Source organism: Aotus nancymaae, unplaced genomic scaffold (genome assembly GCF_030222135.1).
Source record: "Aotus nancymaae isolate 86718 unplaced genomic scaffold, 86718_ANA_hifiasm-v0.15.2.pri h1tg000059l, whole genome shotgun sequence".
Classification (NCBI taxonomy): domain Eukaryota; kingdom Metazoa; phylum Chordata; class Mammalia; order Primates; family Aotidae; genus Aotus; species Aotus nancymaae.
In genome coordinates, this window is record NW_026988473.1 from 70,176,191 (window position 1) to 70,189,928 (window position 13,738).

At 43.1% G+C, this 13,738-nt stretch overlaps 1 protein-coding gene across 4 annotated transcripts in view; it reads right to left on the bottom strand.

Moving 5' to 3' along the window:
• Positions 1 to 880: 880 nt before the first annotated feature.
• Positions 881 to 13,738, bottom strand: part of ME3 (malic enzyme 3) — a 211,516-nt gene continuing 198,658 nt past the window's right edge. For 3 of the 4 annotated variants that reach the window (XM_012469477.3, XM_012469479.2, XM_012469481.2), the window contains 5 exons: positions 13,197 to 13,302; positions 12,453 to 12,595; positions 11,702 to 11,875; positions 7,926 to 8,024; positions 881 to 6,546 (listed from right to left, as the gene is read on the bottom strand). In XM_012469477.3, the coding sequence (XP_012324900.1) occupies positions 6,385 to 6,546; positions 7,926 to 8,024; positions 11,702 to 11,875; positions 12,453 to 12,595; positions 13,197 to 13,302 (684 nt within the window). In that variant the 3' untranslated portion in view covers positions 881 to 6,384. The remainder of the gene's footprint in view (positions 6,547 to 7,925; positions 8,025 to 11,701; positions 11,876 to 12,452; positions 12,596 to 13,196; positions 13,303 to 13,738) is intronic. The other variant, XM_012469478.2, reaches the window with a different exon arrangement.

A 13,738-nucleotide genomic window follows, 5' to 3' on the forward strand; every position in this document is an offset into this window, starting at 1 on the left:
GGTCCCAGTATACATCAGGTTTGTCCTACAGGTGATTTTGTTGCATTCTTAACACATCTTGTGATTATTTGATGTCTTTCTCTAATCTCATTTTGTTATGAAAACCTCTGGTTTGAAAAATTAACCTCTGGTTGAAAGTTCATGCAAAATACATTTGGTACAGAAGCACATGTGTTGAATCAGATAAAAAGACCTTATCATTAATGTTTACAGTTGGGGTGCAACTTAATGGGGAGGGCTCTGAAGTCAGAATGAGAGGGGACTATGAAATATTTCTGGTAAAATGTTGTTTTGATCTTGTGCAGAACATATGGAGTAGGACTTTTAATTTAGTAAATGTTTTTTAAAAGGTAAAGATGCCTCGTCTTTGTAGCTAAAACAATTCTAAATTATAAAATTTCAGAAAATCTTGTACTTCTTCCCCATACCTATTAGAACCTGCTTTTTAACTACTGTTTCTTTGAAGTATGATTTTTTTTCTTGTTTTCTCAACCAAAGAAGGAGTGAGTTTCTACTAATGAATTGATTAGACTTTTAATATTTTATCTGCTTTTTGAACTGTGTAACAATATTTGTATACTTCATAATTAGTTTTATTATGTAATTGATAAAATAGTGAAATGTATTAATGTTAGGACAACCATATACTCATATTGTCTGGGAACAATATATGTTTATAGTTCTGTGGGAGAAATACTTTGTGTTCATCATTCACCAGCTAGTACAAGAGCTTCATCATCTGAGTAAATAATGAATTGTGGGAGAGTTTCTAAGACAGTATAGCTATGTTACTATCAGTAGAAGTAGAAGTAAATGCATTGCTAGAGATAAAGTCACTACTTAAAGTTTCAAAAGTTCAAATTTGTCAGGAAGTTGTAACAATCCTAAACTTTATGAATCTAATAACATTGATTAAGATAAATAGAGCAAATATGGACAGAATTACAAAGAAAATTGACAAGTTTACCAGAGCAGTGGGAAATTTTATTATCTCTCTTTCAAAAGAAGATCAAGTAGACAAAAATCAAGACTTTGGATACAGATTTACACAAAACAATCAACAAACTTGATTCCATGAACATACAAAGGGCATTGCATCCAACAGTGTGAGAATACATGTTTTTAAGAGTATATGAACTGTTAAATTTGACCATATATTTGACTACAAAAAAATTTCAGCAAATTTTAAGCTATTTGAGTAATACAGAACACATTCTCTCACCACAATTCAGTTAAGTTAGGAAAAAAGTTAATATCCATACAACTGTAATTTTGAAAACCTCTCTAGAGACTTCCGCTTCTGACTAGGATGTAGTAGGTCATGGCAGCCTAAAACTCTTCCTGCAACAACTAAAAAAAGATGAAAAAATTATAAAGATCATGTTTAAAGATATGTGAGTGTTCTGAAAGCAGTAAGACTAGGTGAATGGGAATTCCAGAGAGGGAGGAGGCCTCATAAGGTGAGTGACCATTTTATTTTCTAGGGACATTTACTGATTCTGGACATGGACTAATAAGGGTCAAGCTTGGTCCATGAAGAGGGTCTCTCCTGAGGGAAAGAGAAACCCAGAAAAGCTTTTGGTGGTCACATGGGGCTGGTGCAACAAATTGGAAAATTAGGAACTTTGGCCAGTTTCCTCTACCTGTTATAAGTTGGGTTCCCCAGGAAACAGACACTGAATCTGAGATTTGCATCCAAAGGATTACTGGGGAGTCTTCTCAGGGAACAACACCTATGAGGGAGCAAGAGAAACAGGATAGGGCATAAGAAGTTGAATGGTGATACACAGCAGTTGCAACAGTAGCCTCGGCCAGTCTCATAGGGAGCTCTGAGGATGGGGTGGCTATTAAAAGATGTTCTCAATTGACACTAGGAAGCTGGGCCTTTGGGCTCTTGAATATACCAGTCATTGCCTGTAGGCTTCCCCTGGGGATGATGGCATAATATTGAGTGAAGCATTCACCTTCAGTCAAGGGCAATTCCTAGAGAGGGATGCAGCTGTGGGCCCTGAGCTGATAATGGCATCTGGAGGAATGAGTGTTTCAGATCCGAGGCAGGATCTAGGTGGTGCAACCACAACATCCACTCTCTTAAATGACACTTGCTGAATACTGGGGCTGTGTATGGGAGCCTAGGGAGTTAGAGTGAAGACTTAAAAGGCAAGGGAACTCTCCCTTAATCTAACAGTCCTTAGGAGACAAAGTTCTCCACATTCTTACCAACACATCTTTTTTTATTATAGCCATTCTGGTGAGTGTGAAGTGTTATCCCATTGTGGTTTTAATTTTCGTATCACTAATAATGTTAAGCATTTTTTCATGTGCTTGTTAGCCATTCACACATCTTTTTGGTAAAATGGTCATTTTTTTGCTCATTTTAAAATTTGAGTTGTTATCTTCTTATTAAGTTGAAGTAGTTCTTTATATATTCTGGATCCAATGTCTTTATCAGATATATGATTTATTTCCCCCTAGTCTGCTGCTTGTATTTTTGTCCCCAATAGTGTGTTTCAAAGTGCAAAATTTTTCAATTTTGATGAAGTACAGTTTTTTCCTTTTATGAATCATGCTTTTAAAGTTATATCTCAGAACTCACCTCAACCTGAGTCATAAAGATTTTCTGCTATATTTTGTCCTAGAAATTTTACAGTTTTAGCTCTCACATTTAGGTCTATGATCCATTTCAGGTTAATTGTAGTTTGGTGTGAGATGTCTAAAGGTTAATTTTTGTGTTTAGTGTGAGGTGTGTAAGTTCATTTATTTTTTGCATGTGGATATTCAGTTGTTTCAGCACCATTGTTCAAAAGACTCTCTTTCTCCCAATGAGTTACCTTAGTAACTTTGACTAAAAGTCAGTTTACCATAAATGTAAAAACTTATTTATGAACTCTCAATTCTGCTTCATTTATTTATATGACCACACAGTCTTTTTTTGGTATAAATTTAAGGTGTACAGGTGAAGTTTTGTCACATGGATATATTGCATAGTGGTGAAGTATGGGCTTTTAGTGTAATCGTTACCCAAATAGTGTACATTATACCCATTCAGTAAATTCTCATCCCTCACTCTCCTTCTACCCTCCCATCTTCCAGGTCTCCAGTGAGATTCCACATTCTTTGTTCCTGTGTACACATTATTTAGCTCCACTTATGAGAACATGTGGCATTTCACTTTCTGTTTCTGAGTTTCACTTAAGTGCCTCCAGTTCCATTTATGTTGCTGTAAAACACATGATTTTATTCCTTTTTCATGGCTGTATAGTATTCCATCACACATATATATTCATATATATTTATTTCCACCTATTTGATAAATTCCAACCAATGAAGTCATCTGGACATGGCTTTTCTTGGGGGAATTTTTTTTTTTTTTTTTGAGACGAGTTTCGCTCTTGTTACCCAGGCTGGAGTGCAATGGCGCGATCTCGGCTCACCGCAACCTCCGCCTCCTGGGTTCAGGCAATTCTCCTGCCTCAGCCTCCTGAGTAGCTGGGATTACAGGCACGCACCACCATGCACAGCTAATTTTTTGTATTTTTAGTAGAGACGGGGTTTCACCATGTGACCAGGATGGTCTCGATCTCTTGACCTTGTGATCCACCCGCGTTGGCCTCCCAAAGTGCTGGGATTACAGGCGTGAGCCACTGCGCCCAGCCCGATTTTTTAATTACTAATTTCCTTACTGTAGGTATATTGATTTGTGCTCTAATATTTGCTTGCTTTGAACTTTGCTTGCTTCCCTCCACCCTCAGTTTCTTAAGGAGGAAGTTTAAATTATTGACTTGAGACTTTTCTTCCTTCCTTTCTCTCTGTCTTTGCCTTCTGATATAGGAATTTGCATTAGTCAGGGTACTCCAGAGAAACAGAACCAATAGAATCTTTTTCTCTCTCTGTTGATTTATTATAAGGACTTGGCTTGGCTCACATGATTATGGAAGCTGTCAGATTCTAAGATGTATATGTATAGGGTGAGTCAGCAAGCTGGAGACCTAAGAGAGATGATGATGTAGTTCCTGTCTGAAGGCAGGAAAAAGCCAATATCCCAGTTAGAAGGGCATCAGGTAGGAATAAGTCTCTCTTACTCAAGGGAGGGTCAGTCTGTTTTTTCTATTCAGACCTTCAACTAATTGGATGAGGGCAATTAGTGGAGGACAATCTACTCAGTTTAGTGATTTAAATATTCATTGTATCCAATAATACCCTCACAGAAACACCCAGAATAACATTTGATCAAATATCTGGGTACCCTGTAGTGACATAAGATTAACCATGACAGTATTTAAAGCTATAAAGAAACTTTCTCTCTAAATACTGCTTTAGCTACATCTTGTTAATTTTGATAAGCTTTTTAAAAATCAGTTCAACATTGCACTCCAGCCTGGGTAACAGGAGCGAAACTCTGTCTCAAAAAAAAAAAAAAAAATCAGTTCAACATATATAATTTGACTTGTGATTTCTTCTTTGATATATGGGTTATTTTGAAAGGTACTGTTTTCCAATATTTTGGAATTTCCCATACTTTTCTGTTTATTGACTTCTAATTTAATTATTAATTTTGTTACTCTATGGAGCCAAATGCATTTGAAATACAAGGATGAATGCTGTTTCCAGGCAGAAAGCTACAGTGAACTAAAATTTAATCAGTAAAGAGAAAAAAAAAAAGGGAATAAAAGGACTTCCCAGGAGGAGAGACCAAGCATGTATAATATCAGGATAGGCTTGAAAGCACATGTGCTTAGTGCTGGCAAGATGTTCAGTGTGGCTGGACAAAGGAAGAGTAATTTGTATCTTCTTTTTGTCTTAATTAGTATAGCTAAAGTTTGGTAATTTATTTGATCTTTTCGAAGAACCTATTTTTCTTTCATTGATTTTCTCTACTATGATTTTTCTTTTCTACTATGTTGATTATGAAGGATATGTAGCAGGGATATAGAGGAAGTTGTGGGACATGATGTAAAAAGATAGTGCCAAAAGTTCCATGGTGTTCAGGTTCCAGCTTCACTCTCCAAACTTTCTTCTGAATAGTTTTTCATTCTCTGTGATCCCAAGGATCATGCAGGAGAGATGTTTTCTCAGAATATTCTTGGCTGATCACCAGCACCGAGGAAGCAGTTCTTGGAAGAATAAGACCTGAGTAAGAGGTGGGTGGTGCCTCTGCTGATTATTCTTCTGCAAGTCTAGTAGTCCATCTAGTCTGTCCTTGAGAGTTGGCCACATAGAACCTAGTCGTTGCGGGCAGAGGAGATCCTGAGGCTGAGGTGGTAGCAGGAGTAGGGCCCTAAGCATGATTTATTGTTTCCTTTATTATACAATGAAATTAGAGGCTGGAAGCTGTCATCTCACCATGTCGTAACATCTTAGCAGTATCTAATTTCAGGGGGCTGCAAGCTCTCTCCCCACTGCCACTCCTGTGATATAGGCTGTGCTTTTCATGAGGGAGATGAAAGCACTGAACTTGGTCTAAGAAACACCCAGAATGGACTGATATTACTGTATAAAAAACAGCTTTGGGTTGCTCAGCTACTTCAGAGAGTGAAGGATGGAAGCCAGAGTGTGTTCCAGAGCCAGGAAAATGAAATCAAGTCTTCCCTAGAACTCCCTGTGGTGCTCTTCCTGTCACCACCTCTCTTCCTCTTCACTCCTTGGCAGGCTGACTCTCCCCACCCACATTTCTCTGGTTTTCCTTTTACAAAAAAGAATGTCTAAGACTCAACAACCCATAGAGCAGTGACCATTCCTGAATAGTTAGTGAGCCGCCCCAGCTACTCAGCCTTCACACACTGCTGAGTCGGGAAGGGTGTGTATTGCTGACATGGACTGAACTCCCTGATGGGTGAGCCATGCTTTCTGGCTAGTGGCTGTGCTCACATTCCTCATCTCTCCATGACTCCTATCCATCTTTTCCTCTCAGGACTCAGTGCAAACACTGCGCTCCCTGAAGCCTTCTTTTATATTCTGATAGGAAATATCCCCTCTCTTTTCTGACTACCCTCAGTTTTTATCTACTCTTCTTTCATGAACTTACCACTTTCTCCCTTATGGCAAAATGAATTGTGTCCAATTTCCTTAACTAGAGCCCGAGCTCTGTAAAGCAAGATTCTAGGCAAAATTCTGCATTTCCCACAAGGCCTGGCCAGTAGTTGGTAATTAATGGATGAATAAATGCTTAGGAAGGAACTCAGAGGAGGGTTCAGAAAAATGAACTCCCAGGGCCTTCAGAGACAAGGCTTTTGTTCACATATGCCTTGGTATCTCCTCTCACACCAGAAAGTTTAAAAGAAAAAACACAGCAACAAGGATTCAGTTGGGCCATTTTGGAACCCATTTATATTGTGGGTGTTATGCTGGGCTTCATCCAGCCCCATACCAGCCCCTGAGACTGCATCAGACCGTCTGAACATTCATGGCTTCCTTGGGCCAACTGTAACTATCCAGTGTAAAGGAGTCATAGTCTGGAGTGTAGACCAGGGATCTTACAAAAGCCTCCTTGTCCTTAGGCTCCGGGTAGTAGGAGGCCAGGTTGTGTTTGTACGCGTAGTCAAGAACCTAGGGAAAAAGAGATTTGACTAAGGAACTGCATCTAAGGGGAAACCTGCTTAAGGATCCCTGTTTGGGAGTCTAGGGGAGGGGAATACACCTTAAGGAACCAGACACGTTTCTTTCAGGAGTATGGCTCATGAAACCACTGAATAGGAAGGATTTTAAGCTTTCTGCCTGGACAGGCAGCTTTGACATAGTGGAATAAATACTGAGCCAGGGTCAAGAGGCTTCAGCATAAATTCTGCCTGCTTCCAAAGGCCTGTGGGTCCTCAGAGGTGACATTATCCTTGTCGAGCCTCAGTTTCCTTGTCTGTAAAATGGGAGTAAGGAGACCTTTCTCTGGAGTGGTGTTAAGATAAAATAAGACAACAGGCAAAAGTGTCCAGAACCTGATTTTTTTCATATGAATATGGGTTAAATTGGATGAACAGCCTGTACACTGTTCTCTGGGTGTTAGGTTTGGCTCTAGGAGAATGTGAATCTAAATATCGCCCAAAGGAAGAAACTGACAGAGTGAAGCTGGACCATGAGCTAGACTGTTAATCTTGAAGCTTGATTCTGGATTCTATACCAGACAACTCATAGGTAGTGTGTGCTATTGTACAATGCATTTTATGAAATTATTTTTAAAACTTATAGAAAAATATAAAACATGCACACTAATAGAAATAATAGTATGATAAACCTTCATGTACCTATTATCCAGTTTTAAGAACTATCAATGTTGGGCCAGTCTTTATTGCCCCATGTTCTGATTCTTTGAAAACCCATTATCTCTGCACTGTCTTATAGTCTGAAATATTGCATGAAGCTGATCACCCCATAGCCCACCATTCTGAGAAAAAGGGGAAGAAAGAGGTTTACTCTGGCAGGAGAGCACTGGGTGTGGAGCTTTTTCACTGTTCTCTGCTAATCTCCAGAAATCTGGGAGAGAGAAACTACTGGCCCTTTGAAGAAGGAGAAAAGTGAGGTTCAGGTAAGTGAAGTGATTGGGCCAATGTTACACCATTGCTGATTGGCAGAGCTGGGACCCCAAAGCCTGAGCTTTTTCCATGATGCTATGCAAGCTGACCTTTCTTATAAATGTGTGCTTATGATTCATTTCTAAAAAATTCTCACATTCTGGTCCATGGACTTTGATGACCTTTCTGCTTGGTGTATGAGGGGAAATCCAGGAGCTTTCCCAGAACTGGCCTGGGTGGGTGTTTGGGGTCGAGCTCAAGCTGCAAGCAGGACTTTGTCACCCAGCCTCTGAGTTGCATGTAGTGCAGCTCAAGGAGCTCAAATGTCTCCGCAGTTTCCATCCCTTTAGCCCTCCTAAAGTCACAGACAGACAAAGTGGTTGAGCCTCACTACCCATATTACAGGGGTAGGATGCCCCTTACTTTGATGGCAATTCTGAGAGACACGTCTCGGATGGTACTGAGTGGTGGGTACAGTCTCCCCTGGGACAGATGCTGCTCAGAGACTTCCTGGGCAATTTGCTGGGGAGAAGGAGAGAACCGAGAGGAATAAGCTGAGTCTCCACTTTCCCAAAACAAGCCCAACCCATTACCCTAGAGACTCACCCCACCCTGCATAGTTAGTCAAACATTGCAGTTCCAACTGTTGACTCTGTCACCAGGGGAGCTTAATGCTTGGGCTTAAGAAAAGACACATCCTTTCTGTACTCTAAGACTGACAGGGGCTTAAAACAACATAAATATTTCTGAATTCCAAAGGAAAATGACTAAAGCCAAGATGAATAAATTTATGGCCTGCAAAGAAAAGGCTATGAGATCTCCTCTTGGCTGATCCAGCCTGTTGCACAGGGATTCCTGGGTCCCTCACTTCCTGACTTTCAGCCTCCTTCCACATGCTTGGTCCCATCTTGGGTGACCATCTAGGCTATGTTATGTCTTTGTGTTCAGGCTCCTGGAGCGCTTCCTTTCAGCCCTGGTCTCAGTCTGAGGAAGGCCTCTCCTCTGTGAGTGACTGAGTCTTATACCTTATTTGAATAAACGTCCTAAGCACATCATCCTGAGAACAAAGCCTCCCATCACTTCCCTTCCAGGTTCAGACCTTGCCTCTGAGGGTTAAGCCTCATCTGCCACAGGCCCTTATCCCCCAGGCTCAGACGCTGGAGCTTGGTCAGCCTTGCAAATCAGCCTCTTTAATGTGGTGGCTCTGAATCTACTCCCACCCAGTCTTCTGGTATTAAATTTAAACTTGGGAAATGCCACTGGTGCTCTCTGAGAACTGTGTGTCTTAGAAGTGATGAGGCTAAGAAGTTTATCATGCCTCAGTGTTTTTAGATATAAGGGAAATGTGCTTCCCCCTCTACGTCCTTTTTACACTTCCATCTTTCATTCAGTCAAACATTAACTGAGCTCTACTATATCTTTCAAAACGTAGAGCAGGCCAAGGCTGTCTCCTCATTTCAGACCTTTGTATGGCTCCTTCAAACTCCTTTCCATATAAGGCACTTCATCACTGGGCCCTCCTTTCCTCTTTAGCCTCACTTTTAGTCTCTAGGCTCTGTGCTAGGTGCTGGGCTCTGTGCTAGGTGCTGAGGAGCCATATAAGGAAGGATTCTATGGTGAAGAAGCCATCGTCTTTTCCCTTACGGAGACTGGTGTGAGTGGACAAGTAACAAACGATTATAGCATTATAGTGGGTGAGTGCAATGAGAGAGGGCATAGAGGCATGGAGTATGACAGGATCCCGTCTACCATGTATAGGAAAGGCTTCCCGGAGTGTCACAGGATGATATCTGAAGGAAAAAGCATGAATTAGGGGCGAGAGAATGGTATCTGTAAATGCTGGAAGGTGAGAGAGAACATGGGTACGAGACTGAAAACAGCACACTGGATAGATCAATGGTAGGGAGACATCAAAAGTGAGGTTGGAGAGGAAAGGAGGGACTGGTGATGAAGTTCCTTGTATGGAAACCATGGGTAGGAGTTTGGACTTTATCCTGTATGCACTAAGGAGGCACATGAAGGTCTGAAATTAGGGGAGAGACTTGGCCTGATCTATGTTTCAAAGGATTCTCTTTGTGAAGGTATAGAAGATGGGTTGAAACGAGAGCAGCAAGATTTCCATGGCTAGATCTGCATCTAGAGAAGTTATCCTGGCCAGGCGTGGTGGCTCACGCCTGTAATACCAGCACTTTGGGAGGCTGAGGTGGGTAGATCATGAGGTCAGGAGTTCAAGACCAGCCTGGCCAGGATGATGAAACCCTGTCTCTACTAAAAATACAAAAATTAGCCAGCGTGGTGGTGGGCATCTGTAATCCCAGCTACTCAGGAGCCTGAGGCAGGAGAATCGCTTGAACCCAAGAGGCAGATGTTGCAGCGAGCCAAGATTGCACCACTACACTCCAGCTTGGGAGACAGAGCAAGACTACATCTCAAAAGAAAAAAGTTACCTTGAGAAGAGATATGTGTGTGATCACTTCTAAGATGGTGGGCACTGGCAATGCTTTTCAACAGGGAGTCAAGTTGTCCTGGGCCATCCTGGGCTCACAGGACCAGTGATCTTGGGCTAGTGACTGAAACTCATATATGAGTAAGAACTTTACCTATTTTACAGAGTTGTTACAATGAAATGGGGTAGTATGTGCACATCTCCTTAAAGCCTATTTAAATTTTCCATAGGAAAATCAAATTCAACTTAAATTATCTTCACTAAAAGAACCCTTTTCAGAAATATAACCTGCCATGCCTTTGAAGACCATGATATGAGCTCCTATAGGGGAGGGGCCTTATTTTGCTCACAGCAGGTGCTTAATAAGTAGATCCAGGAGAGGTTCCTGTGTAAGTGATGGACACTGTTCATGCAATGATGGAGCTGAACTGCCTCACAGCACTGGAGGTGGTGGGGCAGATGTGTGGATGTCTCATGGGATTACATAGGAAGGACTCTAGCAGTTGTGTTTCTGCTCAACAGGGGACTTGGCTTTCAGGCTGATTTCAAACAAAAAGTAACTCTTTCCATCCAATGGGAACTTCACACAGCTCTGCCCATAGCTACAGGACAAGAACACCCATCATAGCAATGAGAAGAAAGACAAACAGAATACTCAAGACAAGAGGAACAGAGAACCGTGACACAAAATCATAAGTAGTGTGCACAAGGCTGGGGGCAGCTGAAAAGCCTTTGGGTGACATTATTTGCACAGTCTTGGAGAGCCAGGGCTCAAAGACTAGACATAATAAGAAGAGACCTGATGCATGAGGTAGTCCCCTGTGGGACTCACAGAAGTGGATCCAGACAGGGCTGCGTGGAAGCCATACCCATGTCTCATTGATTTCAGGCTCTCACTAGTGCCTCAGTGACAAGGAAATGCAGAAGGATGTTAGAAGTCACAGGAGAGCCTTTAGAGCTTGTTGGGTATAAGTATGTTTCATATTTTTATATGGCTTTGATTAGCTTAACCTCCCAACACAGACATTTCTGTGCCTTGGTTTTGTCAGAGTGAGAATAAATGTCAGGTGCCTGGCACTTGGTAACCATCTGGCAATTTCAGCCACTGTAACTGTTATCAATAACCATTAGTGTGAACAGGCTGTCATTCTTAATGAACTGATTCATGGTTTTCATCATGTCTCTAGTAAAGAACTCTTGTGTGCTTTTCTAGTAGGATACTTGGAATAGGTACATCTCGAACACCTCTTATCAGTGCTCAAGATCTGGGTGCTCCAAGGAGACAAAAGCAGGTATGACACCCCCCCTCCCTTACAGAAAGCTCTCCTAGTGGGGCTTACTACCACCAGTTACCGCAGTGATTTGGCCAAGGCCTGTGACTGGAAGAATCCATCATCTGTCATGGTCTACCAGCCCTCAATTTCAGGTGACTTTGATGGCATCTCACCTGTCTTGGCATCTAGATGGCATTGCTAGAAGGCAGGAGGCAGTATGAGGCATGTCTCCTCCCTGTCAGTGCCTGTTGCTAATACTGTCTGCCACTATTCCTCATTCCCCCTCAAAAGTCCCATGTGTGATTGAAGAGGTCAGGCCTCAAGGTTGCCATGAGAGATGCTTGAGGTTTAAGCACTTTGGGAATCCACTGGCAACATTGGGGTAGATGGGCAGAAATGATGAGAGAAATCAGGCATAGGATCCGGTGTCAACCTACAGACCCTACTGTAAGCATTTGAGGGAGCAGGGACAGTAATACCTCTGCTGTCAGGAGGAAGATCTCATCTGGGATGTGCCGGATCCCGCCAGCGATGACTCCCAGTGCCACCCCAGGGAACACGTAAGCATTGTTTCCCTGCCCAGGAATGAAGGTCTTGCCATCTTCCAGAGTCACACTCTTAAAAGGACTTCCACTGGCAAAAATCCCTCGGCCCTGGAGGCAGGAAGAAAACCAGAGATGAACTTGGAGCTGGTTTGGGGCAATAACAGTGGCCTATTCTTATTTTCCAAATGTTGGACAATTCTTCATTCTCTCCCAAATGCCCAGCACTGTGCTGAGAACATAGCGGTTACTTAAAGCACATTTGTTCATTTGACCAGAAAGCTCAGTCCTCACCTATTACCTAGCAGCCAAGAAACTGCTGAAAGGTGATGGGGTTCACAGTGCTATTTTTGTCACCTCCTGGGAGGGCCAACCCAGGACATGATGGGACGTGGCCTAGAGCCTACAGGTGCCTCAGGTTCTGGGTTCTGGTCAAAGCTCTGTGTTATTTAGGGTGAACCTTGAGCAGCATAGCACACAGGTAAGAGCTTGGGCTTTGGCGTCAGACCTGGATCTGACAGCCAGTTCCACTCCTTATTAGTTCTGTGACCTTGGCCATGTTACTTCATCTTTCTGAAGCTCAGTTTGTTCATCAGCAATGTAGGAGTATTTTTTCACCCTCATGGGGTTACTCATACTAATTTTACTATGTCCTCTCAGCTGGGGGAAGGAAGGACTCCCCGCTGACCTCGGTGACCCGGTAGCACTTCTCAGCTGTGCACTCGGCCTTGCTGGTGGGGTTGCTCAGGGCAAAGATGATAGGGCGCTCGTGGAAGGAGGCCATGTCCCTCAGAATCTGCTCCGTGAAGGCTCCTGCGATGGCAGCAACACCTACAGGGAAAAGGGGGGTAGTGGGGATGCCTACTCTTTGTAAACAACCCATTCCTCTCCTGCTGGTGGTTGGGAGGGGAATTAGGAACACCATAAAAGACTTGGTCTCGGGCCCGGCATCTGCCACAAGGACTGAGGGAGCAGAGGGAAAAGGATCGTTCTACTTGAGCTGCCTGAGACCTCCTGTTTATCTCTAAGGGACCACTGGTCCATCTCAGGTCCCTGCCAATTAAGCTGCTCCTGTGAAGGCATTCCTGGTCATTTCCATGGAGAGTGAGCTGCTCCTCAGTACACAGGGAGATGCCAGGGTCTGCCTTGGAAGAGGAGTGCTTATCTCATTGTGGTTCAAGAGACCAGCCCTGCATTTTTTTACTGCATTGTATATTTCTGCATCAATAAGCCCTAGCTCTGGCACCTTAGTTCTATGGTTTTTTTATACAGCAGTCACTCAATAAATGTTTGTAGCATTGAATTGCGCATAGGATAGGGGAAAGAGTTGTTTCCATGGGTTACTTAGGCTTCCTGGCTGAGCCTCTGTCTCTGCATCTGCAAGTCAAGAGAGTTAGCTGGGCTGGGCAGTGGGCACCCTCCCTCCTCTTACCTATGATGGCTGTGGGCTTCACCAGCCTCACCACCTCCTCCAGGGAGTTCACTTCAGGATGGTCTTGGGCAAACATCTCCTTTTCATGGTTCAGGTGGCTCCTCCCCTATAAGCAAAGGAACACAGAGCAGCTGTGGTGGTGATGGCCTGTTGGGCAGGAGTACGGATGCATTTGGAAACTCTTAAGAGTGTTTCCTGCTGAGCCCCATGGTTTGTTCTGAGCTGTCAGAAGTTTTGGGGCTCATACTCTTAACATTTCCTGGAAGAACCTATGGTGGGACCTAAGCTTGTGTGAGAGGGGGTGTAGGGTGTGTGTGTGTGTGTGTGTGTGCGCGCACGCACGCACGCGCATGTTTCTTTAACCCAAACCACATATGGAGAATCCATAAATAATTTCTTTGAGCTGTTAGGATTATGGCTTCCTGGGCCAGGACAGAAAGGCTCTCAGGCAATGCCTGAGTCTCACCAAGACCCTTTGCCCCAAGGCATCCAGCACCCAGACTCAGTTGAGGGATGGGGACCTGTGCCACCCAGGGTCAGGG